The sequence below is a fragment of the Ylistrum balloti genome, unplaced genomic scaffold, assembly GCF_031769215.1.
Source record: "Ylistrum balloti isolate Yb309-2 unplaced genomic scaffold, AGI_CSIRO_Ybal_v1 Utg371632, whole genome shotgun sequence".
In the NCBI taxonomy this organism is placed as follows: Eukaryota; Metazoa; Mollusca; class Bivalvia; order Pectinida; family Pectinidae; genus Ylistrum; species Ylistrum balloti.
This window is the reverse complement of record NW_026782831.1, coordinates 48,002-70,579: the sequence shown is the minus strand read 5'-3', so window position 1 is coordinate 70,579 and position 22,578 is coordinate 48,002. Positions and strand designations below refer to the sequence as shown.

The following is a 22,578-nucleotide window of genomic DNA, read 5'->3' as shown; positions in this document are numbered from 1 at the left end:
TTCTTGTGTTTTCCTTCATTAACTAGTTTGAAACTTCTAAAATCAGACTGTTGCTACTTACACTTACAACTACACTTTCATTCACACTTCTGCCAGGGTAAATATATTTTGTCGGGATAGCCGTCCACAAGTTCCACCTTCTCTAAATAATTGTTTAACAATAAAGACTTAAACGTTGACCATTTCTGAATTGGGTTAACGGAATGACGTCACTCACTTAAAAGATAAATTTCTGTTATTTTCAATCAATTTGTTATAGCCATTTAAGTTCCAAGACTATTGCAAAAGGGATTTAAAACTACTTAACTTAGGAGTCATCAAATGTAAAAGTACTACACGGCACTTCAAAATCATTAGTTATTCCAATTAAAGATCATTGCCGTATTTCGGGGCAGGAATACCTCTTAGTATACAGTATTCCCAGTGACAACAGGTAATCAATCAACCAATTAAATAAGTTCTACTCTGGCCGTGTAAATTCACGGTATCACACATAAAATGGAACCAATCTTGATCAACGCTTCATGACATCGTGGACGAATCAATTTTGAATGATCGTTCTCTGGAACAATTGAACATTTAAAAAACAAAGAAAACATCAACATGTCAACAAAATCCTTAATCCAATCTCAAATTCAATAATGCTAGGTGAAAATATTAACAAAAGAAAGAATCACACGCAGGCTTATGAAAATATATAGGGAATAAGATCAAGCGCAGGGATCTCGAAACTATTTAGATCCGGATTCTCATCTCCAAATTCTCAACTTGAATACTTGCTCAAAATGGTATTTCTCAAAAAAATTCTCAAATATTTTATAACGTACTTAAGAATCTTCTCTAGTGAAAAGTCTTCTAATGACTATTTTTTGAAAGCCATACCTCATTTTAAAGGTGTATCAAGACAGAAAGGCGAACGATAAGTCAGTGTAATCGTTTTCCCAGGGCATGTTGCTAACCTTGAGCAGTACTTTTTATGTATGTAAGGGTTGTTTTCACTCGTAATCATTGTTTTTTTCATATTGTTAATACTATGTGATATTTCATAGTGTTAATCATCATCTGTTACCTTTCTGATGAAAAAGTTAACATTTTTTTCTGAAAATAAATAGGCAAAATCCTTCTTCCAGCTTGAATTGTTGTGTGTTGTTTTCACTATCAGTATCTTAGATGACAAATGATATTATCATAAAACAGCGGCATTTAAGTTTGCCTTCAAATGTAAATATATCATATTTCTGACTAAAAATCATAAAAAGGCGATATATTCACGTAAACAACAGTGACATAAATTTTTTTTAAAAATAATAAAATTTCAATCAAAACTGTACAAATGATTATGCAAAACATAATATCTGCATGGTTGCATAAATCAACGCAGAATTTTCATGTGTATTAAGATGAAATACATTCGCTAACAATTTTTCTTCTGTTTATAGCTGGTGAATTATCTCCCTTATCAACGTACATGTGAAATTTACAAAGGGCAATAACTCTTCCAAAGGTTAACAAATCATATTGCTACAAATAGTAGAGGAAGTTTATATGCTGTGAAAAACACTGAGGCTAACATTATTTTATGTTATCTTTCGGGAAAAAAAAACATTAAATGAATTTGTCCATTTGGACAAAACTACTGTATACAAATTTAATCATCAATACACAAGGGACAGAAACAGCTTCACAAATTCGTATAATGGAGGAAACTTCTTTCTTTCTTGTTATAAAAATCAAGTGCGTCAAAAGAGTTTTCTACATGTCATTATAATAATGCTACAAGAACATCAAAATGCACCTGTAAGGAGACAAGCTATAAAAAAGACCATCCATGAAAATCAAACAATGGAAACTTCATGTTGACACAGGATTTCTTTAAAACAAAGATTCTGATGTTATGTCCAGTAATGATGAAACATGGTTAATTAGTTTATAAATTAATTTGAAAATATCCTCCAATGCATTTGGTACAATGAATACATAGAAGGGGTTGACACCTCTATCCGTTTGCACCAACACATTTTGCCTGATGCAGCTGTCGAGATTAACATCTTTGGTATTCAAACTTTTGTTGCTGCAAAGGGCTACCATTTTTGTGATGTGTTTTGTCTGAGCTCAAATAAGCAAGAGTTGGGGAACTGCTGATACTGAAATGATTAGAAACCTGTTATAGCTGAAAAGAAAGCTAAACAACTGGATAACTGACAACCAAATTCAATGTTTTCAATGAGAATTTTTTTTCCTTGTATCTCTACTTATTCAAAACTGACATCTAATGACTATGTACACCATTGGCTTAACATACCTTTTTTAAAAGAAATACTGTCCCCTGTCAACCAAAAGTGACTAAAATTGACAAACTAATCCTTTGGCTTTTAATGACTCCTTTACCGGTTCTCGATTTGACTGAATTTTTTACCATACATCCTTGACATTAAGGGCCAAATAATATATAAAGAATTTTGGTGCACTCAAACTGGAAATACATGCCTCAGTTCTTTGAAAATTGTCTCAGTTGAAAAAAATGACAAAAAAAAAAAAAAAAAAAAAAAGATCTTTTTCAATTTAATAAACTATATATATATATATATATATATATATATATATATATCATTTTGCAATATTTTGATACATATATACCACCATATTTTCAATCAGATCTTTGTAAATGAAACAGTATATCATTTGGTTATGTACGCTGTGGTTTTAATACGTTTTCAGATGAAAAACTGAACCTTGTCATACTCCTATGGTTACGACAAAATTCCATTCTTTCCGTAAGGGGTCACTTTGGGTGGAAAGGGATTGGATAGTTGTAAGGAAGAGGCATGGATTTTAGTTTTAAGTTTTACTATTTTCTTTAAAGTTAATATACTCACAAAAGGGGACAGACAAGAATTACACATAAAAATATTTCTTGAAATACCTTTGTTTATTTGTGTGTCATAAAAACACATTGACAGGGTAAGTAGTCAAGTTGTTTCAATGTTTATATTTAAGTTTAATGTACAATCGGGGGAAGACGATTGATTAAAGCTGATTTTGACTTTAAATGAAGGAGTCATCGTTTTTATTGTCATCATCGTAAACAATGTGAAATTGTGGATACCATTGGTATCCTCCTGATCATTACTACTTTTATTTTGTCACATACATCATCATCATCACTCAGGAAACTTACCCATCTTTATCATCCTGCATCTCTCGAATTTTAATGTTTTGAATTTATGACAATTGCCAACATCTTGTTCGAAAATGGCGATAATAAAACAAACTTTAAGATATCGATTTAAAAGCGACATATCAACATCACTGTCTGAGGAAGTGGATTACTATATATGTTGGACTGAGAATGCTTTTCGCTCTGTTCTGGTGGGTTTTTTTTTTTTTTTTTTTTTGTTTTCTGGAGATTTGTTCATGAAATCGGTCCCCGAATCTCTTGTCCATTCTCTGATATATATATATTTCACATTTGGTTTTGCTTTCGCAATCTACATCGTCTTGGATGTTTCGTCCTTAAGACGGACAAGGACATTTCGGAGAGTCTTGTGAGATTTCATGGCTGTTCACAGTATGACCATTGTTGATAATTTAATTGGTTTCTGACAAGCCTTTGATATAAGGGATGATCTTTCATTTTGTTCTTTTCCTTAGAGTTTCGTCTCTTGGTCGTTTCATTGCTTTCCCAAAAATAGGTGTTATTTTTTTGGATGAAAGTATCTACATGTTTTCATAACGTTACTTTTGGTGTAAAGGGGGATGCGATTGGACGTTTTGGTATTGGTCAGCCTTTGTGTGCCTTTTTCTTCTCGACCATTTCTTAGATAAAACCATCATCTTTCTTTCCTAGAAATATGGCATGGAATTGCTAAGTAACCCCGAATTCTTCATCATGAATGAATTTGATGCTGTTGGTGGTTCTACGGTGTTCATACACGCTATCAATTCCTTCTGTGACCCCTTCTTGACTATTTCCAATATATTATCAAGATATCGTTTCCACGGACTAGTCTTGCATTCTACAGAAAACTATTGATATACTCTCTATTTGACTTATAAAAATGAATTTGAGGTTAATAGATTACATTAACGTTAAAATGATAGAGGAACGGAAAAGCCTAAAAGATATTTCTTAAGCTTAGAAAATAGAAATTATACATTAAACATTATCCCCCCAAAATACGGAAAGAAAATAGTGATACATATGACGGCCCAGGTAGAAATTTCTAATGAAGGTGAAAATTTTTATGAAAAAAAGATGCTTCAGGAATTGTGGTTGATGGAATACATTTTCTGAAGCATTTTAAAGTTTCAAAACTAGATTAGAACTGTTATCCTGTGGATAATTATTATCTCCTCAGATACAAAGATCTTACACTAATCATTGCAACCGGAATATCTGGTAAAATAACGTTGCATGCATGTCTACATACGGTCCTTTATATTAATATGAAGTTTCATTGAAATTGGTTCACCGGTTTAGGAGAAGTTCTCCGGACAATATTGCAGACAACATCCAGACAGACAGGGTGGTACATTGTATCCTTTCTCCTAATTCGTTGTGAGGGTTTATTATCACTAAACGAAATGCCAAGATTGCATTTTTCGATAGAAGAAACAGGTAAAAAATTTTGAGAAATAAAAATGATAAGAACCTTGGTTCGGAGGGTTTCTCGCCAGATTTTTTAATGTATAAGAAAACAATTAGGTACAGGTGTTGTTTGATAGTTGCATTTTAGTTATAATAAAAACGACCACTTCATTAACCTTTAAGTTCTCCCTAAACTTACTGTCTTTCTTTGACATTCTTTTCAATGATCGCGGATCATAAAGTGTATGATAGAAAAAAATGAAAATAGAACGTTCACTGTATAGCAGTGATGTTTTAAATATTTGTTGATAGTCTCGCTGTTACACATAAGCTTGAAACTGAGTCATGATCTTCAGAGAAAATCAATGTGTATCGTCATTCTATTTTCAATGTGGGTAAAATATATGCATTAATGATTACTTCTTCATGTATCATGAAAAGTTCGAGTCATTAAAGAGTCCTTGTCTCATAATAATAGTCAGTTATTTCACCATGACTGTCGTCTTGAATATAAAATAACATGCAATGGACGATCGACATTTTCTTTGGGAGAAATAACTTTGAATTGTCACGATAAAACACATGTAAAACTCTGGTTCTTAGAAGTCGCTGAAGTTTGGCTCAAAGTAGATGATTTCGTCATCTGCTTCTGATGAGATTGTGGCCCACCCTCTCCTGGTAGTGAGATCAAATTAACATTTGATTGTAAAATAGGGAGGTTTATAAAGTCATCAATCGGTTCCTTCACTAGATTATCAGCCATGCCAAGCAGAAAAAATGTATTCATACTTCCTTTGCCTTTGACTTCGATAGGACCTCTATCACGAAGCTTGAAATTGTCTCCTTCTAAAAGTCTGAAAAATATAAAATGCATACAATATCAGAAATATTTATAAAGAATACAAAATGGTCTTAAAAAAACAAAGAAAATGCCAACATGTCTCCATAATTTTAATTCAAACAAACGTATAAAATAAACAAAGAAACGATTTATACAGAGACTGAAAAAATAGCAAAGACAATAGTATATTCAAAGTGAAAATAATATTAATATGATATTGCAGTACAAGAGACGGTGGCGATATGCAAACTGTGAAAATGTGCCCTACCTTCACAAGACAAGTATCACAGTAATCGTCATCTGGCATGAAAACACCAGATATGAACTAATAAGAAGATAAAAAAAAACAACACGAAGTTGTAAACAAACATCAAGTTAACAAAGCATGCTGTGAAGAATAACAGTCGAATTGTTGGATGTTGTTGCTTATACTAGATACCTTGAGAGATTTTCATTTTTCAAATTTAAAATGATATCTTGAGATTAAACTTTTGATAAATTTTATTCAGTTTCTCACATTTGACATGATTTAAGAACATCTTAACTGAGATCTGATTGTTGATTCCGTTGGTGTCATTTGATAAAATCATATTTCCTATTCATTGGTCTCAGAATTCATTCAGCGTTGACAACATATTTTATCCTTTCTTATCATCATATGTTTATGATATCATGAAGGCATCAACATCCGCCCAGCTCTGTAGAAGACGGTCGATATATGATAATTGTCGACATGTTTTATCTCCTGTTCCATGTTCTTACATATATTGCCAACGACCAAATTTATAGGATTTCAGGCTAGATCCAACAGGGATATTGATGCCCACAATTAGTTGGCCTTTATATGTGTTTTAAACGTTTGATCTTTTCTTTGGTTTTTTTCCTCTGTTCTTGCACTTAATTCAATGAAATCATCGGATGAAATGGTGACAATAATTGTTTATTGACAAACCAATGAAGATCACATATCGACCTGTTTGTTTTTTTCTGATCCATCCCTAAATCAGACAACCACAATTAACGACCAAGGATAATTTATATGTGAAATTCGTAAAAGAACCATCTCGCATTTCTCATGAAATAGCAATAACAATAAGTCATGGTCAAAGTCAAAGATGGGCGTACGTTATCAATTATGTTTATCTGATCAGTTTCATTTCAAAATAACACAACTATGAACCACGTGGAACCAACGTACGTAATTTGAAACAGATCCATCCGGTGTTTCTCGAGCAATTTAGGTAATTTTATAAAATTATGAGGACGTTTTATGGTCGCCACAGTTATTTTTATGAGAACTTTTTTATTTCTACGATATAAAGTTTGACATGATTGATGCTCGTTAACAAGCCTGCCTATTTCGTTGTTGTGTACCTTGTCACTTACTCTGATTGACTAGGATTCACATCGAGAGTGTCGTACATTTATCTCAGTGCAGATTGTTCTTTCGTTCTTATTTTGCCATAGCGTCATCGACTTTATGTTTGAACTAATAATCCGTACACATGTCGGTGAATTCTGTGATTTTTTAATACAAAACTCATAACGTATGACACTTAAACTGATGTAAATAGTGGGGAAAAATAACCTACTGTATATTAAAACATTTCCATACGTCTCGTTTTATATGATCGACAATGCATTTCAGGGTATCTATTTGATATGAATTATGGCAATGCCAATTGGAGCGAGCGTAGTATTATCAATGATTAATATCAGTTTGGTTAACAAACGTGACAAACTATGTGGCGACAATATTTATTCAACCTAAGCTTATTCTCGATCAGTCAAACTCTTTGTACCTGTAAACGTGTTACAGCGTCTTGGTGAACGACACTATTTGTTGCGATGTCCGCCACGTAGCTATCCGCCACTGGTGCAGGGCATTACTGGGAAATTCACTTCCGTGTCACAACCTCGTTGCTGCTTGCATATGTGGCAATTTTCATTTTTCCCTTTCTCCCGTGCTTCGCGCTCGCGCTACAATTGCTAATAATTGAAACTGGCCATTTTCAACCATTTTTCCGTTTCCTGTCTCGTCATCTTATGCGGTGTCGCTTATACCACTTCATGACCAACCACTTAGAAATACGGCAGATTATCACTACTACACAAAACGTTTTTTAATCAAAAGGCCGTATGAAAAGGTACATAGTCTAAACGCCCCCACAGGGATCAGGTTAAGTTATTGATGGAGGTATTTTTTAATCAAGTCATCTATTCGTTCCTCTGCTTGGAAGGTCATTTTACAAATTACATCCTTATACTGTACCGTTTTTTAATTATACACCAATATACACATGATCCCCACATCCTGCAGTGATAATAAGACGATCGGTATTAGCGGTGACATTTAAGACTGTCGACGAGGCATCTAATAGACTAAAATTATTTCTTCCAGACTCCCGTACATCTATGACCAAGTGTTAAACAAACCGTAGCCGAATTGACTACAGTATATTTACAAGGTTGTGTACATTTATTTCTATAATCTGTTTACCATCTCGTCACATTATTTTCGACCTTAGTACACAAAGGAATGTAGAACAACCGAAAAATTGGTCGATTCCTTATAAAGAACATTATGTACGCACGACAGTACTAGTAAGCTCCACACTGATCATTTGCCTGATGAAGTTGACGATGTAGTCATCGAAATGTCACATTCAAATCTCCTACTGATTATGTTATAGTATCATAATGACATAACCACACCGAAGAAAGTAGTCCGAAATATCATAGCAAAAATAAATCTTATAAAAAGAAATTAGCGACACACAGAAATCAATTTGTTTTTACGCTGCGATGTAGGCACTTAGAAATAACACCTTCAAGTCTCTACATTAGATGCTCGACTAAGACTATCAACGCCGGAAAGATCATTAGTAAAGTGCACAAAGATCTAGTGAGAGAAAGAATATGTGATATTAACACATGCATTAAAAAGCGGGATAGCAAAATTCACGGTTGTTTACTTAGCGGTTACCGGGTAACACTCGCGGAGACATGAACAAATTGTTGAAGTGCAGTGTTTATTACGACTAACGAACATCATTTGACAAACAGGAATTATTTGGTACGGAAATCGACGAAAAACAGCACAATGGCAGCTGGGGATTAGAATGAAACTATTCTAAACAAATGGATGATTAACATCTCTAACACTCAGCTTACGGATAACGACAAAACACTACTAACTATATCTGTAATTGTAAGGGTTTGAATGATGCTCTCGTTTCAGACAAATTTCCTATTGATGAACAGTTAAGTAAGAACTCAAGTTACGCTGCGATTGATCAACTGAGATCACAAATGACAGATGTCGTAAAAATCAACAAAGTTACCAGCAAATAATAATATTAAAGGAAGAACGCATTGCACTTTAACAATTGAGCAAGGCCAGATCATAATTTTACCAGTAAACATGGGGTAAATGACAGTCGTCATGGTCGCTGACCAATATGAGAGCAAAGATGCTGCTATGCTCAAAGACAACAAAGCACATGAACACTCAAAAACAACACTACCCAAAAATTAAAAAAGCGCCGGTCAGCTATCTTATCAAAACTATAGCTGAAAAGAAGATCCTTGAATTATAATATAGACACTTCTAGAGAACATTGCTAAAGTGTTGTGTGCACCCATGATCCAAAAAGAAGATAGGACATACGGCGCATGATGGACTTCCCTGGTTCTATTAGTTAGAATGTCTTCAGGTCACTAGCAGAGATTTTTGGACGCTGGTGGGGAGATCAGAACCTTATCTGAAAAATTCGAAAGACTTTGTAGGTAGTATCCCACGGTACTTATTAAATACGACCGAGAATTGATATCACACAGTGTAGTGTCTCTTTTTACCAGCACACTCATTGACAAAATGTTTGGTATCATTCGGAGCCACATAAAGTAAGACCTGTCATGGCAAAAAATTACTATTATCCATATGCAAGACATTATGGATTTACTAGAATTTGTACAATACCTACGGCCCTTGTAGGTTGCATGCCTTATCTGTTCAAACGGTATGGTGATGCGATTATGGAAATAGTCAACAATTACAAAGAGATTTGACTGCGCAAATCGATACCGTAGATACCACCAAATTCACCTGTAAGGAAACAATATATGACACTATGCCATTCCATGACACCTAACAAGGAAAGATGAGGGTACTGTATTGATATATAAGATAAGAAGGCAAACGGACCAATATCTCAAATTCCCATCGCACCTGCTCTTACACCAAAAGCTTGATGTTGTACAATCTCTGTGCAACAGATGTAAAACGACTGTCACAAAAGAACTAGACAAGAAGCAAAAAAAATCACAATTTGGTAGAAAGCAAAAATAATTTAAAAAGAGTCCAATCAACAAGTAAACAATACTAAATAAAATTATAGGCAGTCCTTACAACAAAGGTCTGTCAGAAACCATTCAGAGGATTTAGCGTTGTCATGGTATTGCAACAGTCATGAAACCACACAAGACAGGCGGCTGGTCAATAAGGTCATCTAGAAACCCCAGAGCAGGCAACTGCTCAAGAGAAACGAGGGGAGGGGCACATTTACGACCCAGTGTTAAACAACTCATAGCGAAACTTACTACAGTACACTAATGTCATTTTGTGTACTTTTATGTATAATCTGTTTACAATTTTATCAAGCTATTTTCGACCTTCATGTACTTAGGATTATGATTCCTCCGAAAAAAATCGTACACTTCCTTACCATCACGTACACTACGTACATCAGGGCTAGTACGCTCTAAATGTTGTCGTTGTCCTAATAAGAGTGACCTTGTACTCATCGAAACGTCACACTCAAATCCTCTATTGGTTTTTCTTGCCAACACGAAGAAATTGTTGCGTTCATTATTTTCATCTCGATGAAAGCGTAATTGGTGTATTGTACATATGTCATAAACCATCAACATGAAGATAGATCAAGTTTCTTAAATAATTCCATTTTATCTCTTGTTATAGCTTCTCTCGCAAGCTATGTTTGGCCTTGCATGAGGACGTTTACAGATCACTTGTCCTGTTCCAAATAAAAACTTAAACGTCATTCATGAATATTCAAAATGTTTCCTCCCGCGGGGCGTTTTGGCTTTTTGTGAGATTTCCATTTCCTATCACAGGATATTGTGTGGGATTTCCCATTTCACCTACGAGGTATTGTGTTGGAGTTCCCATTCCACCTACGAGGTATTGTGTGGGAGTTCCCATTCCACCTACGAGATATTATGTGGGATTTTCCATTCCACCTACGAGGTATTGTGTGGGAGTTCCCATTCCACCTACGATATATTGTGTGGGTTTTCCAGTTCTGCCTACAAGACATTGTGGCAGATTTCCATTTCCTCTTATAGGATATTGTGTTGGTTTTCCCATTCCACCTACGAGGTATTGTGTTGGATTTCCATTTCCGCTCACAAGGTATTGCGTTTGATCACATTTATTTCCTCCCACTGACCATGGTGTGGAGTTTCTATTTCTTTCCTCAAGATATTGTGTATGATTTCCATTGCAGTTGTAAACCTACTACAGACAATTTTCATCACTGTCTACCCTCCCACATATCTTTGTCTGAAATCGATAAGAAACTTCTAGAATTCTTATCTCGAGCCATAGCTCGTTTAATGTTTCGTTTCCTAGGTTACGACCATGCTTCCAAGAAAGAAATAACACAAGGCCATATCAATAAAAGAGACTAATGACGAATTGTATCGTAATTTTGACTTCATCCGATAACGAACATAGAAGATATCAAATTTTGAAGGGGGTTTCTGAAAAAAATACATTTTAGTGTGCAGCAAGTGAAGCTGGATAACTGGCATATAAACTAAATGAAGAACACGCCCATGATGCCATTTAAAATAAATGCATTTATCAATCGTAAAATTAGATAAAATAAGTTGTGGAGAGCAATACAAACTAAAGTTATCACAATCAACATAAAATAGTGGTAACCTGGATCCGTATTTGTTATCGAACTTAACGGTATGTAAATGTAGAAGATATGTTTCTGTAAACCAGATGATTTATTTTTAACGCAGGTTGTGTGATGTAATGGTATTTTAAGACGTCGTTTACCGACCTATGCATACGTGTGTTCTTGCCATCGTAGGTGACATTGACATGTATATAAACTGACTTAAATTCCCACGGTCGCAATGCTTTAAATGAATTCATGACTGAAGAAATCTTCAAGATAACAAACTGTATCGTATAAATACACAAGGGACACAACAGTGAACAGCACATTCCATGCTAAAGTTGTAGATAAGACATACAAGTTAATAGTGGCCAATCCAAGTCAGGAATGTCACGCTCTCTAATTTGAACAATAATAACGGACCCAACGGGCAAACTAATAAGCATCAAACACATCCAATTTTATATTGCAAGAAAGAAATGGAATATTCTCAAAGAAATCAGTATGACGACCGTAGAAATTGCCAATAATTTTTTTCAGCTTGCATCTCTTTAAACCATGTATGTACAATTTTGTCCGTCAGTTGACGACCTCTTGCAAGAAAATGGAGATAATGGTAAAAAGCCCCTAAATATTGAATAAGTTTCGACATGTAAATTTTATAGTTTGGGGTTGTAGGGATGTTGCTATAAAGAAATGGAATTTTTACAATAGGGAAATTGCTATCATAACGCTTATCATACACAATTTGGAAAGCTCTTTATGTTGGTTACGTTGACGGAAAAGATCGCCATAAGCAACTGATATAGAAGACTCTGTGGCGTCCTTGATTTCAAATTCTGGTGGAAATATACGATGGACGAAGTAAAACCATTTCTTCCTATTCAAAGACAAGACGCCATCGGTGTAAATCTTTCTTTTGTTCATAATTACCCTAGTTTTATTGAATTTTAATTATGATTGTGCTGACATGTTGGAATTTTTTGTTGTTTTATGGAAGAAATCTGAAGATTGGTTATACAACAATTTCGTCGTTCTAAATGTTATGAGTGATGTTAAGGGCCTAAATTATGAAAACCAAGGAGGCAACTGAAAAAGAGCGAATTATCTGTTTAAGACAAGATGATAATGTAAACTAACATCCTGAAATTACATAAATGTCATAGATTTTAATGTTAGATTATCAGAAGGAATGTCAAGTAAATGTGACTTTTTATGCTATTGGTTAATTCATGAAAGCATCTCTTTCAGGGAGACTGATATACCAAATAATATACTGGCTGATTAACAAGGATCGGTTTGATAATATCAAAACTATCAATATGTCACAAAATAAAAAAAATCGTATAGTTTCTCGTATAGCGTCACAAAAAATTGAGAACCGGTAAAATTGCCATGTTAAATCTCGAGCAAAGTGACTATATTTCAAGGAATTGCAATTAAAGATAAGTATAATTATCTAATTCTTATTATCGTATTCTGACAAAGCAAGTGTTTACATATGTATATAGAGTCTAGAGGTGGTTGTTGAAAAACATGAAATAGTCACCATGCATAGAGGACATGTCTGTGAGTGTAGTGGACTTATTTTATCTCGTGTAGTTTGTGAATTTTTCTTGAATCATACAGTTCTACATTAAGTTGTAAGAGGTATAACAATATATATTTATTAGATGAGCGAGATCGAGTAATATCTTGTACTAGTTCAGTAATTGCATCAGAATGAAAGACATATGCATTATTCCAAGTTGTCATAAAAGGTTCAAAGACAGTGAGAAAACCCCAAAATTGCCTAGGATTCTTGATTCTCAGCATAATAGCTATCAAAAATCTTTTCTCATAGAAGAGGCGTTATCAATGGGAACCGATAGCAAGATTTGCAAAAGGTGTTACACAAAGTATCTAAACAAGACCAAGACCAGATACAAAATATCAGTAGTGACAATGCAAATAATGTTCAGATTTTCACAGACGCTATCCCACATTTTATTGTCGACGATCTGACGTAGGCTGCAACCTCTCTTCGGAAATGTTCTATATGTCAAGTTCGAAATTATTAATTTTTATCAATTAACAATATCGATATTTTTTTTTATATTTACATTAAAAACTTGCAGCAACGTATGCAAAACTAACATCAAATGACTGTGTGCACTATTGTTTTTTAACAGATTTGTTCAGTAGATCAAGACTCCCCCCCCCCCCCACCCCCGCCTTACCGCAGCCCAACAAAATTGACTAAATATGAAATACTAATCTTTTGACTATAAAATGACACATTTACTGATTTTCCTGAAATTTTCATCCTAATGTTCTTGACATAAATGGCTAAATAATATCTAATATATATAATATTGTATAATATGATTATATAATATTTTCGGTGCAGTCAATGCTTCTGCCTTAGATGAAAAACATAATCCTATTTCTTGGGCAGTCACTCGAGGTGCTACAAATGCCACCCACTTTTGGTGCGTAGGCAAAATTGCATTCTTCCTAAAAGAAATCCTTTCGTGAATCATCTAATAGAAAAAAACATACTTGTACTAACATTCTTTCGAACCATCTAACATTAAAATCTATGACATTTATGGTTTTTTCGTTGAGGAAATACTAACCCCCTATCTGACCCCAACAAAACTGACTAGAAATGAAATACTAATCATTTGACTTTAAAATGACACATTTACGAGTTTTCCTGAAATCTTCACCAAATGCTATTGACATACAGGGCCAAATAATAAATAAAGATTTTCGGTGCACTGAAACTAGTAGTACATGCTTTATGTTTTTGTTTTTTTTTTTTTTAATTGTCTTAACTGAAAATATAGAAAAAATATCATATTTTTTCAATTTTGAAACTGTATGGATTTTTCTATTTGGCCATATGTTGATACATGTTTATGACCGTATTGTCAAACTGATCCTTGTTAACCAAAGAGTATATCATTTGGTAATGTACGCTTTGTATTAATACTTTTTCATATAAAAAAGTGAACCATGTCATATTCTTTTGTTACGGTAGTAAATGGGTCGTAGCACAGGCCTAATGGACCTTTTGAAGTTTTTTATCCTATTTCTTAGGAAACCTCTCCAGGAGCTACAAATACCACCCACTTTTATTTAAGTAGGTGCGTAGGCGAAATTCCATTCTTCTAGAAAGGGACCCTTTGAATTAAAATTCATTGTGATAGCATGAAGTAATCTCTTTTAATTTCAGTCCTTATGGCATTTTTTCATTTATTTTCTTCTTTACAACACAGTAAAATGATACCGCATCACTTGGGCTTTCAAATACCGGATATGCCTATAGCTAACAAAATAGGAAAACCACGTGACCGGCGTGATTCCACTTAGAGAAGATTTGGGTTATTGGATTTAATGCAAGGTACATCACATTTGTTGAGTGACTTTTTTAATCCTGCATTACGTACAAAAGGGCTAGAATATATAGTGAGAGAAATAAGTTGATAAATTACGCATGAGTCGTTGGGCTGATGTGTATTCTTCCAGGTACACCGTGACTCTCCATCCGTGACGCTGTGTTGACAGTATCCCCGAACAAGCAATACCTTGGCATTTTGAGTCCAACCACCCCGGCAACAACAGGACCGGAATGTATTCCAACTCGAATCTGTAGGAAATCAAATAGGTAAATATGAATTATTATCACTCCACTCGATCATGCTCTTCGAAGTTTTAGAAAGGGAGACAAACTCATGAAGCAAAATGAAATTTCAGGATAACAGTTTAAGACGAAGATATTAAATTGCTCCTTCTAAGACACAGTATCGAATCACAGAAACCCTCGGCTACAGGTTTTGATATCAAAGACTTAAGAGACAAATCGGTAACTAACGGTATATCGTCACGTGCACAGCACTGAATTTTTTCAGTTACGTGATAAACGGACAATTTCTTCCTTTTTCCCAGCTGTGTTACGTGCTCAACTATGTCATTTTATTTTAAATTTTAGAATCGAAATTTATTATATATCTGGGTGTATTTAATCAACACGATTTGGTTTGTATCATATGCATTGTCTTGTATCGACTTAGTGTCTAGGTCCTGTTAAAGAAAGATTTATCATCATGAATCCTATAATTGTTTTGATAACACATTGGTAAGCATTGACGCCACAATGGATTTGGAAACTCGTTTGAAATGCTTGTGACTGCCTTTTAACTGACGTCGCAACTGGAAAATACACCATGTGAAAGGATTGCTTATCTATTTCAATTTACTACAGTTCTTACAATCAACACAACTTTAATTTACTTACACAATGCCTAATGATAAATTGCGTAATAAAAGCTGTTTGTCAGCACTGGAGTGAAATACTGATAAACAAGGGAGATTATCGAGTCGAAATTCTTATATCGAGTTTTGTGCTAAATAAGGACATTAGCGAGTCCATCGCTTTCGCTACCACGCAAACATTTACCAACAGCTCAATTAATTCTCAACTGAAGATAATGTTATTTGTGTCTTATTGTATATTAACGACTGATAAACACCTTTTACACCACTAAACTGGTTTCAGCAGTGAGTATGCTTTCCTCTCTATCTTTAGATATTATTTTAAATCGATAATTAACAAGTAAGGAACGCGAAGAAATAAGCCTGATAGCATCACATGGTCTCATATGCATTGACACAAACACACGATAGGCTAATTATCTTAGATAGTGCGGTACAAGTTGGTTAGTGAAATCAAGAAGACTCTTGAGATTTAGTGAAATGCTTTTCACAATGAAAACATCTGCAATTGGAATCATTAGTGTTTGTAGTTATGCCCAACATCATTGTTGGTTACATAATAAGTTGGATGAAAACCAAACTCCCTTCAGCTTCACAGCTGATAAAAGCTAATTGAACGAATGAATTGGATGTGAAGAAAAAACGAATATTTTAAACAACAATTCATCATTCACCAATTTAAACCTTACACTTAGGGTCATTTAGAACTGAAATCAAAAGTTTTCGCTCTCACATAACGAAATTGCAGCAGATAAAAAAGAGTTCCGGAACAATGTTCTTTTTCTATGATTTTTTAACGAATAAAATCCATCGCTTGGGTAATTTGAAGGAAGTAATTCAAATGTTCAAGTTCCTGATGTTAATTGAGTCAGAGAACAATCATTTAGCATACGAGACTGTCTTCCATTATTTCTTGAGAAGCTCGTGTGTCTTTGTGACCGATATATATGATAGAAAATACCTTAAATCACCTACCAATAAACGGCGTAAGGTCATATAAAGGAAACTTATTTACAATATTAATTTCATGCCATTTTATTTTATTGTCTTCTTGGTGTATATATATTGTCGCTACCGCTGAGCTCGAACATCGGTTATCGTTTTTCAATCATTTTATTAACGTGATATAACAGTTATTGCATTTGAAAAAGAGAAAGCTCTGCAGGAAAATTATTTTTGCAGGTAAAATTTATGGCTGTAACGCATGACATTTTTGAAGACAAGACTATCGAAGAAAAATGCTAACATATCCAAATAATCATAATCCAAGCTCAAAACCAATCAAAACTAGGGATTGAACAAAGGAAAATTGCAGACCTGATGTTTCGGGAGTAAGCGTATTCATCTTCATGGACGACACCCGCCATGTACAACTTAAGCAAACCAAATAAGACTGAGAACAAGGTAAACAACGACGGAACAACCAGGTGTGCTAAAGAGCATCCTTGGCGTACAACTTCATATCGCAGAAGGAAATATATTTTTACCAAGTGAAAGTTTTAAGACAACCGTAGAAATTGAAGAAAAGTCACGAAAGGTTGGTTGAATGTTGTCCCTGCTCGTGTCGCTGTAGAAAAAAGATTGAGGAAAACATTTGATGTAGCAGGACGGAGCATTTTTCTTAATTTGCATATATTGTATGTAATTCTATTTTTTTATTTGGGAACGTGGCAATGCTACTTGTTTTGACCAATACGTAAATGTTCCATATGAAGTAGAATACGTTTACCCTTCCCGAACAGCTGATATTCGACGATTATGTTTTCAGATTTTGGCCTAATGTTATTAAGTTTGAGATTGGATAATGATTTTGTTGATATAATGGTATTTTCTTGTTTATAACCCCTACTACATTTAAATAATTATCTAACAACTCATTTACGCAGTTTCATTAATTGTTTTGCTTGTACATGTTATATATATATACCATGTGTCAAATAGTTCCGACAACCAAATGTACGTCATTTCGATATTCACTACGGATGTATCGAAACATATCAAAAGACGTATTAGTACCTTTTTGTAGGCATAACAATGAAGAAAATGTATCGGTCGAAACAGCTATATTATCCATTGTGTGGCTATGCTGTAGGTGACTCTGATTTAAAAGTGCTATTCACTTGTGTGTCTTTTCGTGCAGTCTTTGAGATAGTATGTGGTACACACTGCTTGTAAACTTTATATCCCAGATCCGATTATAAAATTTCCTAAATTTAGCGCTATTGTTCCCCAAGTCTAGATTTTAACATTCCTTTTGATTACTTTGCATTTTCTTAAATCGCCTTCTAAGCTTGAAAATAGGCCCTTAGAAGCGCTGACGAGTCCTAGAAGGACAAAACAGCTGCATGATTGAGTTTAAGGCTTTGTTGTGTTCTACTGTTTCTAACTCTAAATTAGTATTAAAAGGTGCTATTCACTTGTGTCTTATATACAATCTTTTAAATTGATTTGATAAATTGGACTTTTAGAATTCTTCTTTCGATTAAAGTTTATCACATGATGAAAGAACCTTTCTGTATCTATATGTGTGTGTAGTGTTTGATTTATCAGGAAATAAGATTTAATGATGCAATCAATGTGACAACATTAGCCAACTTTCCTTTATCAATATAATATATAACAACGCAATTCAGGAAAAATTAGTTAATGGTGCATCCATGTACATCTTATTTAAACAGGATTAAATGCAATATATAGAAATGCAATTCGGATAAGCAACACTACAGTATTAGGTTTAGCTCATTCAAATGCAACATTTAATCTTAATTCAAGAATTATGAGTAAGTTTTCGCATGCTTTGCATCCCCTCGACAGAATCTCTATATGTATCAATTATCAAACCAATAAATGTTATGCATGGGAGGTAAACATTCGCTCTTGCTCTTTCTCAATGTTGCTCTCACACGAAGAGGATAAATACCTGCCGAAAATAACGTAAAACTAATTAAACTAGAAAACAATAACAAAAAATGCTTGATAACTGATGGTGTATTAACTAAATATAAGTGGAGATCGAAAAAGTCTATATGATCCCCGTCATTGTGGCAAGATTTGCTTGATTGCAATGTAATAGAGCGGGCATAACTTCATGTAGTTAATCATATGGGAAGCCTCTAGTTTAAGATCATCGCCTTTAAAGAACAACACAAATTCTGTGTTGTTTGCTACTCGCGTTTTAAATCTTTACATCAAGCGAACACACTTTTCTATAATTCATTAATAGGTTCCTTTGAATTTGGTATGGGACACACCTCAATGTTTGACAATTATACAAAGTTCCTAATCGCTTTTATAACTGGTTACAATATTATGAAGCGAATACGAATGTGTTTTGGATAGATGCAAATAAAGACAGACCTATGGTCTCAGGAAAAATCATTAGTTTTTACTCCTGTCTTATAGGAGTAGACAAGCATACACAGTTTCAACTCTCTGCTATGCGTTTTTTCGGATGGACGGATGGACAGATTGATTACTACAGGACATCCACCACTATTTTTGGTGTCTACATAATTTAGAAATATATTAGAAATACCTGTACATTCATAGGTGATAAAGATTTATTTACTTTCCTATTGATTTGGTTTTAAATATCTAGGAATCCCTTTTTATCAATAGCATCATGTATTCGGTCTGTTTTTGACACTAAAAACTCACTGTGCGAAAGTTGGAAACATTTTAGATGAACTCTATATGCCTGTACAAGGAAGGATGCCAGAACATTTCTGTGTCAAATGAAGTATGCATGTATCGGAAAATAGTTCTTTCTTACAGATAGGTCCTAACTAGTAATACTCCGCGGAGATACAAAGACTTCTATATACCAAATTTTGTCAAAATTCCATGCAAAAAGTCAAGAACAGTTTGAAATTGACTTTTGGCATTCAATAATATCTCTGTATACATAAAAAAAAAACAGACAATATCTAGATTTTAACCTATAAGAAGCCCCAATTTGCCTCAGCATACTGTTTATGACAATAAAACATAAACATTGCCGTTTGGCATTCCCCAATGCCCTTAATATTTAAAGTTTCAGCCAATAAGAGACCATCATCTGATTTGGCGTGACATGGAAACACATGCAGTAATATTTGTCATTCTCCTATATCCCTATATGCCAAATTTAGTCAAAATCGGATAATATCTAAATTTTGATCAAACTTAATCCAGGATTGTGTTGCCATAGTAACTGTTTCAGGGAAACGCTATGTATCCTATTAAAGGTTTCAATCAATCATAACACTTGACCATAGTCAAATAATAGAATCTGTCGAATCACTAAGGAGTAATGGCCATTTATCGTTAAACGTGTCTCTAGTTACCAGTTACCATGGCTACCAACATTTTGGAAAAAGAATAAACCTGTATTAAATGTTACGTGTGAACCTGATTTCAAGTCAATTGGATGCTTGGAAAATAGCTATTTCTCAAAATGCATAGCCGTTCAACATAGCTTTCATTTTCTTATATAAAAAGGAAGATAAGTCTCCAAAAGGGGAAGGGGTGTGTGTGCAAAGTTACTTCAGGGAACACATTTATAGCTAGAAAAACTATTTTCGTGGGAGGGGGGAAGGGGTGCAAAGTCGGGTCAGGGTGTACATCTCCATATTGTACTGACCATTCACAACTTTAAAAAAAAAAAAGAGATCCGACGAAAACTTTGCCAACACATAGCTGGACAAACTTCGTCTACGGACGGACAGACGGATGAGGTAATTCAAATATAACTTCGTTTCGGGGGTTTCAAAAAGATTCCAAGTGATTAAGGTTATGGAAATAAATCGTTCTCTTAATTGAACAAAGCTTGATTTCGTATCATTTAGTCGAATTTTAGTTCAATTATTAACACACTGGAAATCCTTGTACAAGAAGATTACGATAAGACGCTCTTGAAGGATGAGCGTTTTCTTCTTTGTCAAATACACAAAACAAAATAATGATTTATGATTAATGGATTTATAATGATGAAATCTCCATACATACATAAAGTAAATGTAAATTGAAAGTAACTTACCTGCAGAGGGTTGTTGTTGACAGGTGAGTGTACCTTCGATGCCTCTCGGATCATATCCATAGAAAAATGAGCTACTTCTCGGGCGTGATTTTTGTTTTGCTCGGGGACACCACTCACAATCATGTAAGCATCACCGATTGTTTCAACCTGCATTGTGACAAGTGATTGTAGTATCTCTATAATTACAATTTTCACTTTATTCAATTTTAGAAATCATCAGCAAGTTAATTCTTTATTGAATGGCCTTAGGATTTTTATACTTTTTCAAACTAGGTCACTTTACATATCTCCGCTCATCCAGATCAAAAATATTTCTTTATCAAGGGAACTAAACTACTTTCTCTTACTTTACCAGAGGTATACCATGTGCCAATTTATTAACAAGCAACATTTGTCGTTGACACTGGTGGTCCTACCTTGTATACATTATGTTTGTTGGTGCATTGGTCGAAGCGTTGATAAAGGTTGTTCAGCATGCTCACAATTTGCAGAGGTGTACTAGCCGCTGCAATGTTGGTAAATGTGACAATGTCACTAAACAGGACTGTCACGGAGCCAAACTTCTCTGAAAATATAAGCATATGTGCTTAATATATATACATATATTGCATATGTGCATGATTTTTTTTTCACACCATATTCTTATGATCCTAGTTAATAATACAAAGGATGATAGGCACAGACTATCCGTTTTACACTTTTTTAAACTTAACAAAAGACATTCATGTGAATAACACCTTTTAATGTATATTTATGGTTGACTACAGTAGAAACAAACAATAAACTGAACTGAATGTAACAGTTGTTGCGTCTTTCTAGGACTCGTCAGTAATGACTTAATTTTGAAGCCAAGGAGATGATTGAGGAAAGTCCAAAGTAATCGAGAAAAAAAATAATTCAAAACCTAGATGAGGAGGTGATCTTGCAATAAAAAAGATATATTCATCGGCATGAACGAAATATGTTGCTCGCTGCGTTTTCTGTAGCACTGCAAAAGAAGCGTTGCTGTGAGACAGGAATCACAATAATTTGGAACTATCATCTCAGTTTATCAAAAATGAGAAGAGATGTGTTTTGAACAAACACACTCAATCGATAAGTCACATCAAGAACAAAACTGATTAAGGTTAGTTGTACAACCTACAAACATATTTAACATTGGTCATACATATCGTACATTCAATTTGAAAACAAATGAAATTGACACTATTGCATCATATGTTATTACAGTTTTGCCGTCATAAGTTGGAAAAATAATTAGATTGAAACAGTTTTAGTAGAATTTATTTTTCACACGCTGAAAAGGCATTAAATACATGTTACTTGTAATAATTGGAACTGCCTATATATTTTGTAATTAATCATTCCGAAAGTATTACCCCTTCTAATCCAATTTGTTCTTGACAAAGAATTAAAAAAAAAGGAATAAAAAATCAATTTTGGAACACTTGCTCGGCGGAATGGGTTTTGCTGGAGGATTTGGCTTCCTCCCACAGAAAGACCCTTGCTATCAAAGAAAATAGGTCACGTAGCAGTACACAGTTTCTCGGTGTGGCCGTGGGTGATTTTTTTGCTCATTAGATTATCCCATTATAAAGGTTTTAATTAAAAATGAAAAAAGAAACCTTGCTAAAATTGGTCCTGTCATGTTTAAGTGGACAATGTGGGGTTTCATTTTTTTTTCAGGATAATATTTTAGCTTTGTGTTGGAGATTACTATTTGGGCAGTCTCGAATCTGTGTCTACGCACCAAAAACTAGCTTTACAGGAAGTGAAATTTTCATAGTGTTTACATCTGGTCATGTTATGAAGAATTTCCGAGTTGGAATTTGCTGAAATGTAAGTACTTTGTTATCAAGACAGTGTTGTTGATTGTAAGATAGGTGTTTAGAATTAAATTTCTTCTAGAAAGTTGTTAGATTGAAATTAACAGTATTTT

The 22,578-nt window shown here is 34.2% G+C and overlaps 1 protein-coding gene across 1 annotated transcript in view; it reads right to left on the bottom strand.

The window, feature by feature from the left end:
* Positions 1 to 5,156: 5,156 nt before the first annotated feature.
* LOC132563188 (guanylate cyclase soluble subunit beta-2-like) overlaps positions 5,157 to 22,578 on the bottom strand; it is a 60,306-nt gene continuing 42,884 nt past the window's right edge. The window contains exons 9-12 of the mRNA XM_060227940.1: positions 21,056 to 21,204; positions 20,640 to 20,786; positions 14,842 to 14,996; positions 5,157 to 5,442 (exon numbers count right to left, since the gene is read on the bottom strand). Of these exons, the coding sequence (XP_060083923.1) occupies positions 5,157 to 5,442; positions 14,842 to 14,996; positions 20,640 to 20,786; positions 21,056 to 21,204 (737 nt within the window). The remainder of the gene's footprint in view (positions 5,443 to 14,841; positions 14,997 to 20,639; positions 20,787 to 21,055; positions 21,205 to 22,578) is intronic.